This window comes from Oncorhynchus tshawytscha, linkage group LG10 (genome assembly GCF_018296145.1).
Source record: "Oncorhynchus tshawytscha isolate Ot180627B linkage group LG10, Otsh_v2.0, whole genome shotgun sequence".
Classification (NCBI taxonomy): domain Eukaryota; kingdom Metazoa; phylum Chordata; class Actinopteri; order Salmoniformes; family Salmonidae; genus Oncorhynchus; species Oncorhynchus tshawytscha.
Window position 1 is genome coordinate 57669901 of NC_056438.1, and position 19226 is coordinate 57689126.

Consider the following 19226-nt stretch of genomic DNA (forward strand, 5'->3'; position numbering starts at 1 on the left):
CTTGACTCTTCTATCATCATGACGCAACAGGGACCGGGATTCGTCGGACCAGGCAATGTTTTTCCACTCCTCGATCAATTGTCCAGTGTTGGCGATCGCGTGCCCACTGGAGCCTCTTCTTCTTGTTTTTAGCTGATAGGAGTGGAGCCCAGTGTTGTCATCTGCTGCAATAGCCCCTTCGTGAAAAGGACCGACAATTTGTGCTGTTCTGCACACCACTGTTGTACTGCACCAGTATTTGCCTGTTTGTGTTCCACCTGTTAGCTTGCATGATTCTTGCAATTCTCCTTCGATCTCTCATCAACATGCTGTTTTCGGCTACAGGACTGCCATTGACTGGAGGTTTTTTGTTTGTTGCACATTTCTCTGTAAATCCTAGATACTGTCGTGCGTGAAAATAACAGGAGGCATCTGATATACTGGATCTGGCGCACCTGGCACCGACAATCATACCACGCTCAAAGCTATTTAGGTCACTCGTTTTGCCCATTCTAACTTTCAGTCAAACAGTTCCTGAATGCCTCAATGCTTGTCTACCTGTTTTTTTTTAATAGCAAACCACAGCCACATGACCCACTGTCAGTAGGAGCGAACCATTTTCGTGAACGGGGTGGTGTACCTAATAAACTGGACACTGATTGTACTGTACATTGCCATTCATAGGCTTCATTAGGAAATGTGTCGATGATGGTGTACCCACAATAACAATCCGGATATACCCCAAACAAAAACCCTGGATGAACGGAGAAATCCGTACCATGCTGAGAAACGGGAAAGGGGATACCTAGTCAGTTACACAACGAATGCATTCAACCAGAATCTGTCTTCCGCATTTAACCCAACCCCAGAGCCTGTACTGCAGCATTCAATGTCAGCAGAATGAGCCCAGATGACTCAGTGGCACGCGACGTGACGTGTACAAGGCAAGCAGGTACGAGCTCCACAAATCCATTAGGGACGCAAAAAGACAACTCGATGTGTTACCCACCAAAGCCTCCCTACCAGATGAACTTAACATATTCTATGCTCGCTTCGAGACCGACTAATGAGCCATCCAGGATATCTCTCGGTGCTCTGGACTACCAGGTGCTTTCGCTCTCCGAGGCTGAAATCTCAAGAGTGAATACTCACAAAGCCGCCGGCCCAGATGGCATCCTTGACCGCGTCATCAGAGTGTGCACTGACCAGCTGGCGGGCGTCTAATTGGACATCTTCAACCTGCCCCTGTCCCAGGCTGTAATCCTCACTTGCTTCAAGGAGACCACCATTGTCCAAGTGTCCAAGAAAAGCAAGGTGACATGCCCAAATGACTATTGGCCCGCCATACTCACCCCTGTCATCATGAAGTGCTTCGAGAGGCTGGTCACATCACACATCAAGGCCAGCATGCCAGGCACACTGGACCGACTACAATTTCCCTACCGCTCAAACAGATCCATGGGAGAGGCTATCACTATTTACATGGCCCTAACCCATCTGGACAGGAGGAACACCTACATGAAAATGCTGTTGATTGGCTACAGTTCAGTATTCAACACCATTGTTCCCTCCAAGTTCGCCACCAAGCTCAGTGCCCTGTGTCTAGACACTACCCTCTGCAACTGGATACTGGACTTCCTGACGAGCATACCACAGGCTGAAAGGATTGGCAACAACACCTCATCCACACTGTCTCTTAACACTGAAGCACCCCAGGGGTGTGTTCTCAGCCCTCTGCTGTACTCCCTGTTCATCCACGACTGCAGAAGAAGGAGGTGAACTGGCATTGTAGTGCCAGGACAATGTCAGCAAAACAAAGAAATTGATTGTTGACTTCAGGAAGCAGAGGAGGTCCAACATGTCCACATCAACAGTACTGCAGACGTGAGAGTCATCAGTTTTAAGTTCCTCCGCATCCACATCACCAAGGCCTTGACACGGACCAACAACAACAGCACCTCTGCTTCCTAAGGCAGCTGAAGAAATATGTCCTCTCAATACTACCGCTGCACCATCGAGTGCGTCCTGACCGGTTGCATCACAGCCTGGTATGGGAACTGCTGTGTCCACGAACGCAAGGCCCTAAAGCCGGTGGTGAAGACGGCCCCAGTAGATGTCCTCAATTGGTGTTTTTATATTTATTTAACTAGGCAAGTCAGTTAAGAACAAATTCTTATTTTCAATGACGGCCTAGTGGGTTAACTGCCTGTTCAGGGGCAGAACGACAGATTTGTAACTTGTCAGCTCGGGGATTTGAACTTGCAACCTTTTGGTTACTAGTCCAACGCTCTAACCACTAGGCTACGCTGCCGCCAAAACTTGAAATGGTGCCTGAGGAAGTCCCAGCAGCATCATCAAAGACCTTACACACCTCAGCTACAAGCTGTTCACTCCCTTAGCGTTGGAGAGATGGTATTGGAACACGAGGTCTAATACCAACAGGCTCAGAGACAGTTTCTATCTACAAACCAATTAGACTTCTGAACACTTGAACTGAACTGACCACCTGCACTGACTCTCCGCACCTTAGTACACATGCACTCACTCACGCACATACCCACACAGACATCCACACATCCACACACACATACATCAGTGGCGGCTCCTCAGAGGAGGAAGGAAAGGACCATCCTCCTCAGGAAATTTCATAAAAATACAAATATTGAAATATTTAAAAAGTTATCATTTTTAGATAAAACTATACTAAATATATTCACATGACCAAATAATTTATTAAAATACACTGTTTTATAATGAAGTCCTACAGTAGCCTCAACATCACTCTGTAGGGTAGCACCATGGTGTAGCCGGAGGACAGCTAGCTTCCGTCCTCCTCTGGGTACATTGACTTCAATTCAAAATCTAGGAGGCTCATGGTTCTCACCCCCTTCCATAGACTTACACAGTAATTATGACTTCCGGAGGACTTCCTCCAACCAATCAGAGCTCTTGCAGCATGAACTGATTACAGCTGTGAATTGGTTATATTCATTGCTAGACAGACATTTTCAAATCTTGCCATAGATTTTAAAGCTGTTTTAAGTCAAAACTGTAGCTAGGCCACTCAGGAACATTCAATGTCGTCTTGGTAAGCAACGGCAGTGTATATTTGGCCTTGTATTTTAGGTTTGTTTGTCCTGCTGAAAGGTGAATTTGTCTCCCAGTGTCACGTGTGCTCCCTCTCCGGCCTCTAGGTCACCAGGCTGCTCATTAGGGCGCACATCTGTCATCAGCGTTCGGCGCATAATGACACTCACCTGGACTCCATCACCTCCTTGATTTACCTGCCCTTTATATGTCACTCCCTTTGGTTTCTTCTCCAGTCATCATTGTTCCTGTTTCATGTCAATGCGCTGTTCGTGTTTCTTGTTTTGTTCATTTATTAATTAAATGTTATCACTGCCTGAACTTGCTTCCCGACTTTCAGCGTACATCGTTACACCCAGGGTCTTTTGGCAAGCAGACTGGACTTGGTTTTCCTAGGATTTTGCCTGTGCTTAGCTCTATTCCGTTTCTTTTAATCCTAAAAAACTCCCTAGTCTTTGCTGATGACAAGCATACCCATAATATGATGCAACCACCACCATGCTTGAAAATATGAAGAGTGGCACTCAGTAATGTGTTGTGTTGGATTTGCCCCAAACATAATGCTTTGTATTCAGGACATAAAGTTAATGTATGTTTTGGAATATTTTTACTCTGTATAGGATTCCTTATTTTCATTCTGCCATTTAGGTTAGTAATGTGGAGTAACTATAATGTTGTGGATCCATCCTCAGTTTTCTCTTTTCACAGCCATTAAACTCTGTTTTAAAGTCAGCATTGGCCTCATGGTGAAATCCCTGAGCGGTTTCTTTCCTTTCCAGCAACTGAGTTAGGAAGGACACCTATATCCTTGTAGTGACTGGGTGTATTGATACACCATCCAAAGTGTAATGAATAACTTCACCATGCTCAAAGGGATGGATATTCAACCTCTGCTTTTTTTGCATTTTTACCCATCTACCAATGGGTGCCCTTCTTTGCAAGGCATTGGAAAACCTCCCTGGTCTTTGTGGTTGAATCTGTGTTTGAAATTCATTGCTCGACCTTACAGATAATTGTATGTGTAGGGTACAGAGATGAGGTAGTCATTCAAAAATCCTGTTAAACACTATAATTGCACACAGAGTGAGTCCATGCAACTTATTATGTGACTTGTTCAGCAAATTGTTACTTATTTAGGCTTTCCATAACAAAGTGGTTGAATACTTATTGACTCAAGACATTTCAGCTTTTCATTTTTAATTAATTTGTAAAAATGTCTAAACACAATTTCACTTTGACATTATGGGGTATTGTATTTGGTTTGGAAGTCCATATTTTTGTGAGTGAAGTGTTCATTGCGTTTCTGTCCTGGAATATGACATGCTAGTCAATGATAAAGACATTGAGAGTTACTTTTACAAAATCAGTAAAGATCTGACCCACCAATAGAGGGTGCCATCACCCTTAACTTTTTTATTCTCAGCATTGAGATGCAATTCCTCGAATTGTCATGGTTGTTCTTCTCTCGTTATCTCTGCTCTGCGATAAGGACACAAAAACCCATCCGGAAAAATATCTTCCTCATAACCATAATGACATTTTCCAGCATTGTGCAAACCGATATGTAGTTGAAGCTGAAGCATTCGATGGCTGGCTGTGTAGTGTAGTCAGTGAACCAATGCAGCATGGCAGATCAGAGATCCACCTTCGGGGCAGAAGTGAACTAGATCAATCAGCTCAGCTTTGTCAAAAGGAGAGAGTGAGACTAGGCTTCCTTTCCTCTCCTCGACTCTATCTACTGCTTCCCTTGCCTCTCTCTTTCTCTCTCACTCTCTCTGTCTCTCTCTCTCTCTCTCTCTCTCACCACTCTTCAATCCACTTGTGCGGACTGTCACACGGTGGACCTTAAGTGTCACATCTACTTGTCACGCTTTTCATGTTGAATTAATTCAACTGCTGAACAAAAATTGGCAGTTTTTTTGTGTGGGGGGAGGCAAAAAACAAAACTGTATAGCTGCCATATTAGACTAAATGTCAAATGTTCTGCTAAAGGAAAATGAAATATTCTTTATGAACATGTAGGCTACATTTCCAATCATCATAATGATGTGATAATATTAATTTGAGCTATTTAATAGCCTAATACAGTATACACTTACAGTGCATTCGGAAAATATTCAGACCCATTGACCTTTTCAAGATTTTGTTACGTTACAGCCTTATTCTAAAATGGACTAAATATTTTTTTCCCTCAACAATCTACACACAAGCCCCCATTATGACAAATAAAAAACCAAATACCTTATTTACATACAGTGGGACAAAAAAGTATTTAGTCAGCCACCAATTGTGCAAGTTTTCCCACTTAAAAAGATGAGAGGCCTGTAATTTTCATCATAGGTACACTTCAACTATGACAGACAAAATTAGAAAAAAAATCCAGAAAATCACGTTGGAGGATTTTTAATGAATTTATTTGCAAATGATGGTGGAAAATAAGTATTTGGTCAATAACAAAAGTTTATCTCAATACTTTGTTATATACCCTTTGTTGTCAATGACAGAGGTCAAACGTTTTCTGTAAGTCTTCACAAGGTTTTCACACACTGTTGCTGGTATTTGGGCCCATTCCTCCATGCAGATCTCCTCTAGAGCAGTGATGTTTTGGGGCTGTTGCTGGGCAACACGGACTTTCAACTCCCTCCAAAGATTTTATGGGATTTTATGGGGTTGAGATCTGGAGACTGGCTAGGCCACTCCAGGACCTTGAAATGCTTCTTACGAAGCCACTCCTTCGTTGCCCGGGCGGTGTGTTTGGGATCATTGTCATGCTGAAAGACCCAGCCACATTTCATCTCCAATGCCCTTGCTGATGGAAGGAGGTTTTCCCTCCAAATCAATCTCAAATACATGGCCCCATTCATTCTTTCGTTTAAACGTATCAGTCGTCCTGGTCCCTTTGCAGAAAAACAGCCCCAAAGCATGATGTTTCCACCCCCATGCTTCACAGTTGGTGTGGTGTTCTTTGGATGCAACTCAGCATTCTTTGTCCTCCAAACACGACGAGTTGAGTTTTTACCAAAAAGTTATATTTTGGTTTCATCTGACCATATGACATTCTCCCAATCTTCTTCTGGATCATCCAAATGCTCTCTAGCAAACTTCAGACGGGCCTGGACATGTACTGGCTTAAGCAGGGGGACACGTCTGGCACTGCAGGATTTGAGTCCCTGGCGGAGTAGTGTGTTACTGATGGTAGGTTTTGTTACTTTGGTCCCAGCTCTCTGCAGGTCATTCACTAGGTCCCCCTGTGTGGTTCTGGGATTTTTGCTCACCGTTCTTGTGATCATTTTGACCCCACGGGGTGAGATCTTGCGTGGAGCCCCAGATTGAGGGAGATTATCAGTGGTCTTGTATGTCTTCCATTTCCTAATAATTGCTCCCACAGTTGATTTCTTCAAACCAAGCTGCTTACCTATTGCAGATTCAGTCTTCCCAGCCTGGTGCAGGTCTACAATTTTGTTTCTGGTGTCCTTTGACAGCTCTTTGGTCTTGGCCATAGTGGAGTTTGGAGTGTGATTGTTTGAGGTTGTAGACAGGTGTCTTTTATACTGATAACAATTTCAAACAGGTGCCATTAATACAGGTAACGAGTGGAGGACAGAGGAGCCTCTTAAAGAAGAAGTTACAAATCTGTGAGAGCCAGAAATCTTGCTTGTTTGTAGTTGACCAAATACTTATTTTCCACCATAATTTGCAAAAGAATTTATAATCCTACAATGTGATATTCTGGATTTTTTTCTTCTCATTTTGTCTGTCATAGTTGAAGTGTACCTATGATGAAAATTACAGGCCTCATCTTTTTAAGTGGGAGAACTTTGGTGGCTGACTAAATACTTTTTTGCCCCACTGTGTATTCAGATCCTTTGCTATGAGACTCGAAATTGAGCTCAGGTGCATCCGGTTTCCATTGATTATCCTTGAGATGTTTCTCCAACTTGACTGGAGTCTACCTGTGGTAAATGCAATTGATTGGACATGATTTGGAAAGGCACACACCTGTCTATATAAGGTCAGTGCATGTCAGAGCAAAAACCAAGCCATGAGGCCGAAGGAATTGTCCCTAGAGCTCTGAGACAGGATTGTGTTGTGGCACAGATCTGAGGAAGGGTACCATTGAAGGTCGCAAAGAACACAGTGGCCTCCATCATTCTTAAATGGAAGACGTTTAGAACCACCAAGACTCTTCCTAGAGCTGGCCACCCGGCCAAACTGAGCAATCGGGGGAGAAGGGTCTTGGTCAGGGAGGTGACCAAGAACCCGATGGTCACTCTGACAGAGCTCCAGGGTTCTTCTGTGGAGATGGGAGAACCTTCCAGTAGGACAACCATCTATGCAGGACTTCACCAACCAGGCCTTTATGGTAGAGTGGCCAAACGGAAGACACTCTTCAGTAAAAGGCACATGACAGCCCACTTGGAGTTTGCCAAAAGGCACCTAAAGGTCTCTCAGACCATGAGAAACAAGATTCTCTGGTCTGTTGAAACCAATATTGAACTCTTTGGCCTGAATGCCAAGTGTCACGTCTGGAGGAAACCTGGCACCATCCCTACGGTAAAGCATGGTGGTGGAAGCATCATGCTGTGAGGATGTTTTTCAGCGGCAGGGGCTGGGAGACTAGTTGGGATCGAGGATCAAAGTACAGAGAGATCCTTGATGAAAACCTGCTCCAGAGCACTCAGAACCTCAGACTGGGGCGAAGCTTCACCTTCCAACAGGACAACAACCCTAAGCACATAGCCAAGACAATGCAGGGGTGGCTTCGGGACAAGTCTCTGAATGTCCTTGAGTGGCCCAGCCAGAGCCCGGACCCGATCGAACATCTCTGTAGAGACCTGAAAATAGCTGTGCAGCTACGCTCCCCATCCAACCTGACAGAGCTTGAGAGGATCTGCAGAAAAGAATGAGAGAAACTCCCCAAATACAGGTGTGCCAAGCTTGTAGCATCATACCCAAGAAGACTCCACGCTGTAATCGCTGCCAAAGGTGCTTTAACAAAGTACTGAGTAAAGGGTTTGAATACCTATGTAAATGTGATATTTCTGTTTTTAATTTTTAATACATTTGGAAAAATGTCTAAAAAACATAGTTTTTTTTGCTTTGTCATTATGAGGTATTGTGTGTAGATTGATGTGGGGGAAAAACAATGTAATCAGTTTTAGAATAAGGTAACGTAACACCATGTGGAAAAAGTCAAGGGGTCTGAATACTTTTCGAAAGCACTTTATATACACCACTGCACTATGCAAGAGCATTACTTGTATGGAATTATGTGAAACTACAGTTTCAGGGCTTTTCTCCATGTACAATATCAACAATGCCCAACGGAACATTTAAAATGAGTGTTGATACAGCCCACCATGAGTGTCTTAGGTTTACCCAACAGTGAAAATTGAATGCATGGAGTTCAAACTGTATTGAGAGGAAATTATATTTTTGTTCTGTATAATTTTGTTCTGTTCTTATGAAAGCTCAAATACTAAATGTGACACATTTTAGTCCACTTACTAACATCTAACGTCAAAGCCTGAGGAATTTAAGTACAACAACAAAACATTACTCTTCGCTGTGGAATTAGTCTATTTTCCTATGCTTGTTTGCATGGCCTTGGTTTGCAGGTTCACTTCTGATAGAAAATTAATGCTGATTTGTACAATAGACCCAAATAGTAGTTATTTTCAAAGTTTTCATGAAGGAAACTATTGGTGGGGTTTCCAGTTTGACCATGACTGTGACCTTGACCTCAGAGTCCAGCTGTGTGAAGAGGGAACAGTGGGAGAGGTTGAGGAAATGAAGGCTAAAATCCCCACAGAGGACAGACTAATGATTGTCAAACTTTTTTGTATTATTATGAAAAAGAGAATTAGACATAACATTTGTATTATAAAGGTACATATGTTAAATCTTTGACCATCTGGAACTTATGTTGTAAAGATATGTATTTGTTCATTAATTTGTTATGCCATGTATTCCCAACATGCACTCATAGGCTGGAAAACAGGGTGTTTGGAAAAGGTGAGGACAGCTTTACAATGGAGCTTCCTCAGGAACACACACACACACACACACACACACACACACGTTGGTTTTGACCATAACTTTCCACGTATAACCTTGCACTACAGAAAGACCTGAACACTGTCTGCACTGTCAATGCAGAATTCATAGTGTTTAAGGGAATAGCGTGCAAAGTAATGGAATATCAGTACATACGGCATACTCACTGGAGAGGGAGAAGAGGTAAGGCATAATGTAATCTAAGTAAAGACTAAATGTTTATCTGTTGATTTTTGTCTCTGTGGTCTTTGAAGTATTCCTCTGGTGGATGCGTTTGGATACTGTGACTGTCATGTTAGTGAATAATGATCCAAGGTGTCATTGAGGAATCACCAGTAAACTGAACCTGGACTAAAGCAGCAGTCAGAGGTTGTAGTATGAGAGACACTTTAATAATATTCCTTGTATTAGCCAACTAATACCCAGTTTTAGCTTAATTAAACACTCAGTCAAGTGGGGAACGCTAAGCTTAAATATTTAAAGTAGGATAAAATACAAGAGGGAGGACAAGGTTCCCGAGCGGTATTACTGTATTTAGAAACTCTATTACATAGATGGATTAAGCCCATTCCTTGGAAGCTCATCAATTAGTCTGAAACTTTGACATGCAGAGAAGTCTTACAACACTAAGCAGATGTACTGACAAGTATGCCTACATAGGAGCTTATGATGAACTGTAGGTCTCGCTCACATGGTGTTATACTGTATGTTACTTCGATGTGCAGCTGGTTGAAGAAACAAAATATGATACAGAAAGTCTACACATAGCAGAATATAATCTGACACTACAGTTAGGCATATGTAATTCTGCTTTGTAACCCAGACCTACAGTTCATCATAAGCTCCTGACCCAGAGTCTATTTCAGGTTAAGGAACTACTGTGCACTCAAATGATACAACAGAAAACAAAATAGTCCTGTCTCTTTAACTGGTTCAGATAAATCAACAAAAACATGTTTCATGGCCAAGATTGAAGCACTGGGGAAATTCTCAACAGCTGTGTACATCCCTGCCTGCCCATCCCCACCCCCCTCCTGAGGAGGCTTCACAGCACATTGCACATGCCAGAATGAGTTCCTTCTCTCCCTCGGCTCCTCTTGCCTAATTCCAGGAAGATAAATAGTCCAGCTTGACTACAACTGAGACTCATACATGGGCCTCTGACCTGCCTACAATCTCTGCTTTCTGTCTTTGTTTCCTGGTAGCATGCCTCATGCTCTCTTCCTTTATAACCAGAGTATAAAAGCAGAGGTCGTCTTGCTGATTTAAACTCACACATTTGCTTCATTTTATATCCAACTGGATGGGTTGGGATTTGAATTTGCTATATTCTGGTTACAAGCCCAGCTTTCCTCTGGACTGTAGTAGGACCTTCTTTGACCTCAGTGTGTGTCACACCCTTTGATGTACACTGAAGAAAAATATAAACGCAACATGCAACAACAAGATTTTACTGAGTTACATTTCATATGAGGAAATTGGTCAATTTAAATGAATTCATTAGGCCTTCATCTATGGATTTTACATGACTGGGAATACAGATATGTATCTGTTGGTTACAAATACCTTTAAAAAAAAGTAGGGGTGTGGATCAGAATATCAGTCAGTATCTGGTATCTACCTCATGTAGTGCGACACAGACACATTTCCTTCACATAGAGTTGATCAGGCTGTTGATTGTGGCCTGTGGAATGTTGTCCCACTCCTCTTCAATGGCTGTGCGAAGTTGCTGGGTATTGGTCTGAACTGGAATACACTGTCGTACACGTTTATCCAGAGCATCCCAAACATGCTTAATGGGTGACATGTCTGGTGAGTATTCAGGCCATGGAAGAAATGGGACATTTTCAGCTTCCAGGAATTGTGTACAGATCCTTGCGACATGGAGCCGTCCATTATCATGCTGAAACATTTGGTGATGGCGGCAGATGAATGGCACAACAATGGGCCTCAGGATCTTGTCACGGTCACTCTGTGCATTCAAATTGCCATCAATATAATGCAATTGTGTTTGTTGTTCGTAGCTTATGCCTGCCCATACCATAACCCCACTGCCACCATGGGGCACTCTGTTCACAACGTTGACATCAGCAAACCGCTCGCCCCCACACAACGCCGTACACATGGTCTGCGGATGTGAGGCTGGTTGTACGTACTAGCAAATCCTCTGAAATGACATTGGAGGTGGTTTCTGGTAGAGAAATTAACATTAAATTCTCTGGCAACAGCTCTGGTGGACATTCCTGCAGTCAGCATGCCAATTGTTCGCTCCCTCAAAACTTGAGACATCTGTGGCATTGTGTTGTGTGACAAAACTGCACATTTTAGAGTGGTCTTTTATTGTCCTCAGCACAAGGTGCACCTGTGTAATGATCAGCTTCTTGATATGCCACACCTGTCAGGTGGCTGGATTATCTTAGCAAAGGAGAAATGCTCACTAACAGGGATGTAAACAAATTTGTGCTCAAAATTTGAGAGAAATAAGCTTTTTGTGCCATATGGAACATTTATGGGATCTTTTATTTCAGCTCAAGAAACATGGGGCCAACACTTTACATGTTGTGTTTATATTTTTTTTCAGTGGATTTGTCCTCCATACCGTAAGTGGAAAACATCTCATAACAGTTCCCTGGTATATTCAAGGTGTGGGGTTGAGGATATCCTCTGAGGTGTCCTGCTTGTATCCACTCTGTGTAAAAGCTTAATAGGTGAGGGGACTTGCTCAAGTCTTTGGCTGATTACTGCTTTAGGCCTGCCCCTGTTAGATTGAAAAGATAGCAATCATCTTCCAGACAAACAACACATGCAGATGGGAGTCCGTTTTTCCAGCAGACCCTTAACCATCGTGGGATGGCTTCCTCGTGGGATAGGCATTGTTCTGAGCAGGAAGCACATCTATGTTGAACATAACCTATAAGAGACTTCTCTTGATGACGCATTGTCCCAGCATTGAATTCTTTCCTATACAGGATTTGTAATTATACTACAACAGATGCGTTCTTACAAAACTGCAGCTTTGTGTTGATGCCATTTGTTTCCCGTGACACAACCCCCACACACACACCGCCCTTCCAGCATAATTCTAAAAGTCATTTTCTGCTTAACCAAAAAGGCATACCTTTAGGTCCACTTAAAATGTCAACAAGATGTGTCGCATCATTCTTTGCCTGAAGTTGTGCAAAATGCTACTCAACAATGTGGACATCAGTCATTAGTCAAGATGAAGTAAACACGGCTTTTGCATGCTCTGAGTAAAGCATTTAAAGCATTTTAAATATCATAATAATTTTGTCTACGTGTTTGAAAATCTACGCATTTGTTCTAATATGAAGCTCTGTACTGTGTATTCATACAGTAGGCACGTATATCACCACACAATCGTGTGATGAAAGTCCAAGAGATAAAGTAGGCCTACATCTCCCCCAACAAGACTACAGACAGTCTGACTCCAGACTAAATCAGCACTGTGTGATAGATATAATGAATACAGAGGATTAGAACTTCTCTCTCATTTGGTCTGCCTGCTTTGAGGGTCTAAGCCTTCATATTCAAGATGCTTAGGCGATACCACCCTTTTCAAAAGCAAACTCCATGGTGGCCTTATCATTCTTAAGCCATACAAGGTCGGATTCTTGCTTTTTTGATCCATATTTCTATGCTGTATCTATAGCATAGTAAAAGTAAGGCACATGCCTGTTTCAGTTTGTTTAAATATTTTGAGTTGTGTGTTGTTCACCCTCTGGGTTCATGTTGTAGGTGTTAATTTAGGTAACATACAGAGGGGTCCTAAAATGATTGGCACCCTTAATAAACACTAGCAATAATTACTGTATAAAATAAATCATTCAAATACTGAGCTTTTTAAAATGTTTTTTTTTTATACTAATACAATTGCTCAGAGAAAGAAATGTTGTTTAACAAGTAATATTTTTCTCTCTCAAAAGGGTAGGGGTCAAAATGATTGACAAGGATTACAGATAATCCTGAATGAATCGTGAATAATGAGTGAGAGATCATACCCCCAAGACATGCTAACCTCCCCTGTTATTGGTGATGGTGAGAGGATAGCATGTCTTGTGGGTATGATCTTTGACCCTCTATAACTTTCTCACTCATCATTATTCATGATTCATTCAGGACTATCCGTTATCATGATAGCATCCACATTAATATAGAAGTAGAAACATATTCTATTCTTATTTACAATAATAGTGACAAATTATTTACCATTCATTTCTATTGGGCACAAAATAATCTGAAACACAACCAAAACAAACTGCAAATGCATCCATTTGCTCCCAAGTGGCACAGCGGTCTAAGGCACTGCATTTCAGTGCCCGAGGTATCTCTACAGACCCTGGCTCTATCCCGGGCTGTATAACAACTGGCCGTGATTGGGAGTCCCATAGGACGGTGCACAAATGGCCCAGCGTCATCCGGGTTAGAGGATGGTTTGACTGGGGTAGGCCGTCATTGTAAAATAATAATTTGTTCTTAACTGACTTGCCTAGTTAAATAAAAAATAAAAAATAATAATAGTACAAAAAAAGTATTATCCAACAACTTTGTATAGTCACAAGCTTGATGTAGTCATTGTGTGCTAGGAATATGAGTGCAGCACAGATTGTCATCCATGGAACTCTTAAAGGCCAAACAACTTCTGAAGGTTCATGAAACAGACAGCTATGATTACTCATCACATGAAATACTGTTGTACACATCATGCACGGTCTTGTCTTTGGATGTTTGTGTGTCATGATAAACAAGGAAAGGAAAGGAAAGGGGGATACCTAGTCAGTTGTACAACTGAATGCCTTCAACTGATAAACAGTTAACACCCTCATGTAAGAGTTGTGGTTGTGTTTTACTTCATAACAACATAATTTCTTTGGTGTGTTTGAATCCCGATAACGTAATATATGATTCTCATATCTGTTGTATTATTATAATGTAATATATGATTATCTTTTATATCTGTTATATTATTCTAATGTAATATATGATTCTCTTTCATATCTGTTGTATTATTATAACATAATATATGATTCTCTTTCACATCTGTTGTATTATTATAACGTAATATTTAATTCTCTTTCATATCTGTTCTATTATTATAATATAATATATGATTCTCTTTCATATCTGTTGTATTATTATAATGTAATATATGATTCTCTTTTATATCTGTTGTATTATTATTAAGTAATATTTAATTATATTTCATATCTGTTGTATTATTACCTCTTTTTATATCTGTTTTACTAATAGAGTTAGGAAACAACAACCAGAGAGACTCATCACCTGAGGATGTAGAGCGTTTCCACAGGCAGCAGACTGTAGAGAACCAGAACCACCACTCTGAGCCACGTTCCCCCAGCACAGTCCCCAGGAGGTACACCATCGGAGGGCAAGGGCCCCGCAGTGCCAGAGACCCCTTGACCATGCAGCACGCTGACGTAGAGAGGAAGAAAGAGGTGTTCCTGGAGCACCTGAAGCAGAGGTATCCTCACCATGCTGCTGTCATCATGGGCCATCAGGACCGCCTCAGAGACCATGTAAGCGGGAACCCTTTTTTATTTGGTTGGTTGTGATTCCCTGCATAATGGCATGATATACACTGTAGGCTTGTGTTGTTATTGTATTGGTGTGAGTATATCAGCTACTGTATAAGGATTTCAAAGCACATAAGACACATTTGTCTCACTATGCCTTGAATTGAAGAATTTAATGAATGTAGAACATATTCTTTATTTTTTTTTTATTCAATACATGGTGTTTCATCAATACATGCAATACGTTAATTCAATACTATTGTGTGGTGTCAGGTGTGCCTGGCCTGGAGTGTAGCCTAACGTAAATGATGGAAATAGAGATGTCAATAAGAATTTCCAGTAAAACAGAATCAAGTATGGAACAATTTCAGTATACGCTTACTGTTTAGGCCAGCCTACCTGAAATAGCGGTGCCGCCTCGCCAGGGGGGTGGTGCCGTGCGCGCGCTGATGCTAGAAGTGGCCATGTGGTAAAATAAACTGTGACTGTTCTACAAGTTAGACAGGTAAATCCAGACCCGCATTTGGGCTAGGTGGAGATCGTTTCCATGGCCACACCTGTCACCTCGAGGAAAGCTCATTTTACAAGCGAACGTCGTCTTGTTGCAGTCATTGCGAAAGAAACCCGTTTACTCCGAATTGAGCAGGACTCATGCAACGCGCGCTTACCCTCGGATTGAGGCTTTGATATTTAGGCTACGTTCAGGTAAACTATCGTTGAAAGTAGGCCTACATTAGACTACTTTACCTAGTTTACCTCCAGTTGTGCAATTACAGTATTCTATTGGCATTGGTATAGCGCAGATGCTTGTACAGTAGTGATAACTTGTTGGTAGTTTGAAGATAAACTTGTTCGATATAAGGATAGCAGATATACGCAATAACCTGCCCTACATACTTTCCAGTCAGTGTAACCTATGCTACCAGTATATACATTTATTTTTACGTATGTTTTTTTCTCTCATTTCAATTTAGTCTGGCGCCTACACTCCAAGCACATCAATGTCTATTTGCGTTCATTTTGTATTTTTCTTAAAGGGATAGTTCAACCAAATGACCATGTGAGCTGTCTATGGACCAGGTATGTATGATAGCAATCTATGCTTTGGTTTTATTTCCCAGTCACTGTTTCAAAATGCCAACGTTTTAGCATTTGTGTCACAACTTACATTCAAGTTATGTTAAGATATTAGACATTTTCTACATCCTCATGTCCAAATAGACCGAAAGTATAAAAAATGTTACCTACCGTGACTTGGGTATTTTTGCCACAAAGCCCACAAAGCTAAAACATAAGTATTTGGGAACAGTTCCAGGGAAACGAAACCAACGCATGTATTGTTGTCATACCTTGTCCATAGACTGCTTACAGGGTATGGAAACCAATGTATAATTTTGTAATTTGGGTTAACTATCCCTTTAAATGAGGGGAATAGTCTAGGTCTACAGTTATGTCTTGAAAAAAATACTATTTTAAACCATTTTCCTATTGGTATTTATAGATGAATAGGTTTATATATACAGTTGAAGTCAGAAGTTTACATACACTTAGGTTGGAGTCATTCAAACTTGTTTTTCAACCACTCCACAAATTTCTTATTAACAAACTGTAGCTTTGGCAAGTCGGTTAGGACATCTACTTTGTGCATGACACAAGTCATTTTTTCAACAATTGTTTACAGACAGATTATTTCACTTATAATTCACTGTATCACAATTCCAGTGGGTCAGAAGTTTACATACACTACGTTGACTGCCTTTAAACAGCTTGGAAAATTCCAGAAAATGATGTCATGGCTTTAGAAGCTTCTGATACGCTAATTGACATCATTTGAGTCAATTGGAGGTGTACCTGTGGATTAGAGGTTGACCGATTATGATTTATCAACGGCGATACCGATTACTGGAGGACCAAAAAGAGCCGATACCAATTAATCGTCCGATTTTTCTTTCTTTCTAATAATGACAATTACAACAATACTGAATGAACACTTATTTTAAATTAATATAATGCATCAATAAAATCAATTTAGCCTCAAATAAATAATGAAACATGTTCAATTTGGTTTAAATAATGCAAAAAGAAAGGGTTGGAGAAGAAAGTAAAAGTGCAATATGTGCCATGTAAAAAAGCTCATGTTTACGTTCCTTTCTCAGAACATGAGAACATTTGAAAGCTGATGGTTCCTTTTAACATGAGTCTTCAATCTTCCCAGGTAAGAGGTTTTAGGTTGTAGTTATTATAGGAATTATAGGACTTTCTCTCTCTACCATTTGTATTTCATATACCTTTCACTATTGGATGTTCTTTTAGGCACTTTAGTATTGCCAGTGTAACAGTATAGCTTCCGTCCCCCTCCTCGCCCCTACCTGGGCTTGAACCAGGAACACATCGACAACAGCCACCCTTGAAGCATCGTTACCCATCGCTCCACAAAAGCCACGGCCCTTGCAGTGCAAGTAGAACAACTACTCCAAGTCTCGGAGTGAGTGACGTTTGAAACGCTATTAGCGCGCTCCCCGCTAACTAGCTAGTCATTTCACATCGGTTACACCAGCCTAATCTCGGGAGTTGATAGGCTTGAAGTCATGAACAGCTCAATGCTTGAAGCACAGCGAAGAGCTGCTGGCAAATGCACGAAAGTACTGTTTGAATGAATGCTTACGAGCCTGCTGCTGCTTACCACCGCTCAGTCAGACTGTTCTATCAAATCATAGACTTAATTATAACATGATAACACACAGAAATACGAGCCTTAGGTCATTAATATGGTCGAATCCGGAAACTATCATTTCGAAAACAAAACGTTTATTTGAGATACGGAACCGTTTCGTATTTTATCTAACGGGTGGCATCCCTAAGTCTAAATATTGCTGTTACATTGCACAACCTTCAATGTTATGTCATAATTATGTACAATTCTGGCAAAATAATTACGGTCTTTGTTAGGAAGAAATGGTCTTCACACAGTTCGCAACGAGCCAGGCGGCCCAAACTGCTGCATATACCCTGACTCTGCTTGCACGGTACTGACTCAAAGGACCTTGTGAAGATGCTGGAGGAAACCGGTACAAATGTATCTATTTCCACAGTAAAAGGAGTCCTATGTTGACATAACCTGAAAGGTCGCTCAGCAAGGAAGAAGCCACTGCTCCAAAACCGCCATAAAAAGCCAGACTACGGTTTGCAACTGCACATGAGGACAAAGATCGTAGTTTTTGGAGAAATGTCCTCTGGTCAGATGAAACAAAAGTAGAACTGTTCGCAAAATAGATGGCATCATGATGGAGGGAAGATTATGTGGATATATTGAAGCAACATCTCAAGACATCAGTTAAAGCTTGGTCGTAAATGGGTCTTCAAAATGGACAATGACCCCAAGCATACCTCAAGTTGTGGCAAAATGGCTTTGGGACAACAAAGTCAAGGTATTGGAGTGGCCATCACAAAGCCCTGACCTCGATCCCATAGAAAATTTGTGGGCAGAACTGAAAAGCATTTGCGAGCAAGGAGGCCTAAAAACCTGATTCAGTTACACCAGCCCTGTCAGGAGGAATGGGCCACAATTCACCAACTTGTTTTGGGAAGCTAGTGGAATGCTACCTGAAACATTTGACCCAAGTTAAACAATTTAAAGGCAATGCTACCAAATACTAATTGAGTGTATGTAAACTTCTGAACCACTGGGAATGTGAGGAAAGAAATAAAAGCTGAAATAATTCATTCTCTCTACTATTATTCTGACATTTCACGTTCTTAAAATAAAGTGGTGATCCTAACTGACCTAGCTCAGGGAATTCTTCATAGGATTAAATGTCAGGATTTGTGAGACACTGAGTTTAAATGTATTTGGCTAAGGTGTATGTACATTTCTGACTTCAACTGTACATATGTATAGAGTTGCTATAAAATGTGTACCATTGTTATAAAATGCTTCACTGTTTTGTAATGGAATGATTTCAATGACTTTAGTAGCAGTGAAACCATAGTCTACTCTTCTTATGTGGTGAAGTCCATGTTGCTGTGTTAGTTAAATGCTCATCCATCTACCTGTTACCCAGTGTGATCATTCTAATGGTCTGCAGCAAGGGAGGAGTTGAGGATGAAACATTTGCCAATGCTTTCAAAGACCTGGCATCCCACCAAAGCAGATGAACCATGGTCTGGTCTCTGCCCATGCATCTGTCAGTGATTAGAGATCAAAGTGGGCCATTTGATGCTTGGCCCTGCTTTCATCCCTAGCTGGCTCACTGTGCTGTGCTCTTCCCTCCCTTCACTACAAGTAACACCTTGAACAGTGACGGAATGCTACCTTATGGTGGAGAGGTATGCAATTGTAGCTCTACACATGGGGTCCATATTGGATGGATAGATAGATTCAGTAGTTTCGGGGGCACAGCTGGAAGTGTTTTTGTTCTATTGCACTCTTGACAGGCTCGGCCCATCTTGGTCGGAGAGGCTTGTAGCTGAACAAGGTGGCACTTTTGTTTTCACCCCTCAGAATTTATTTGTATTTATTTTTACCAGGTAGGCTAGTTGAGAACAACTGCG

At 41.5% G+C, this 19226-nt stretch overlaps 1 protein-coding gene across 6 annotated transcripts in view; it reads left to right on the forward strand.

Moving 5' to 3' along the window:
* The window catches only part of si:ch211-207d6.2 (sickle tail protein homolog), an 87390-nt gene that overhangs the window by 11916 nt on the left and 56248 nt on the right, over nt 1–19226 (forward strand). For 2 of the 6 annotated variants that reach the window (XM_024435653.2, XM_024435652.2), the window contains one exon: nt 14392–14678. In XM_024435653.2, coding sequence (XP_024291421.1) covers nt 14392–14678 — 287 coding nt within the window. The other 4 variants (XM_024435654.2, XM_042328789.1, XM_042328791.1 and 1 more) reach the window with 4 other exon arrangements.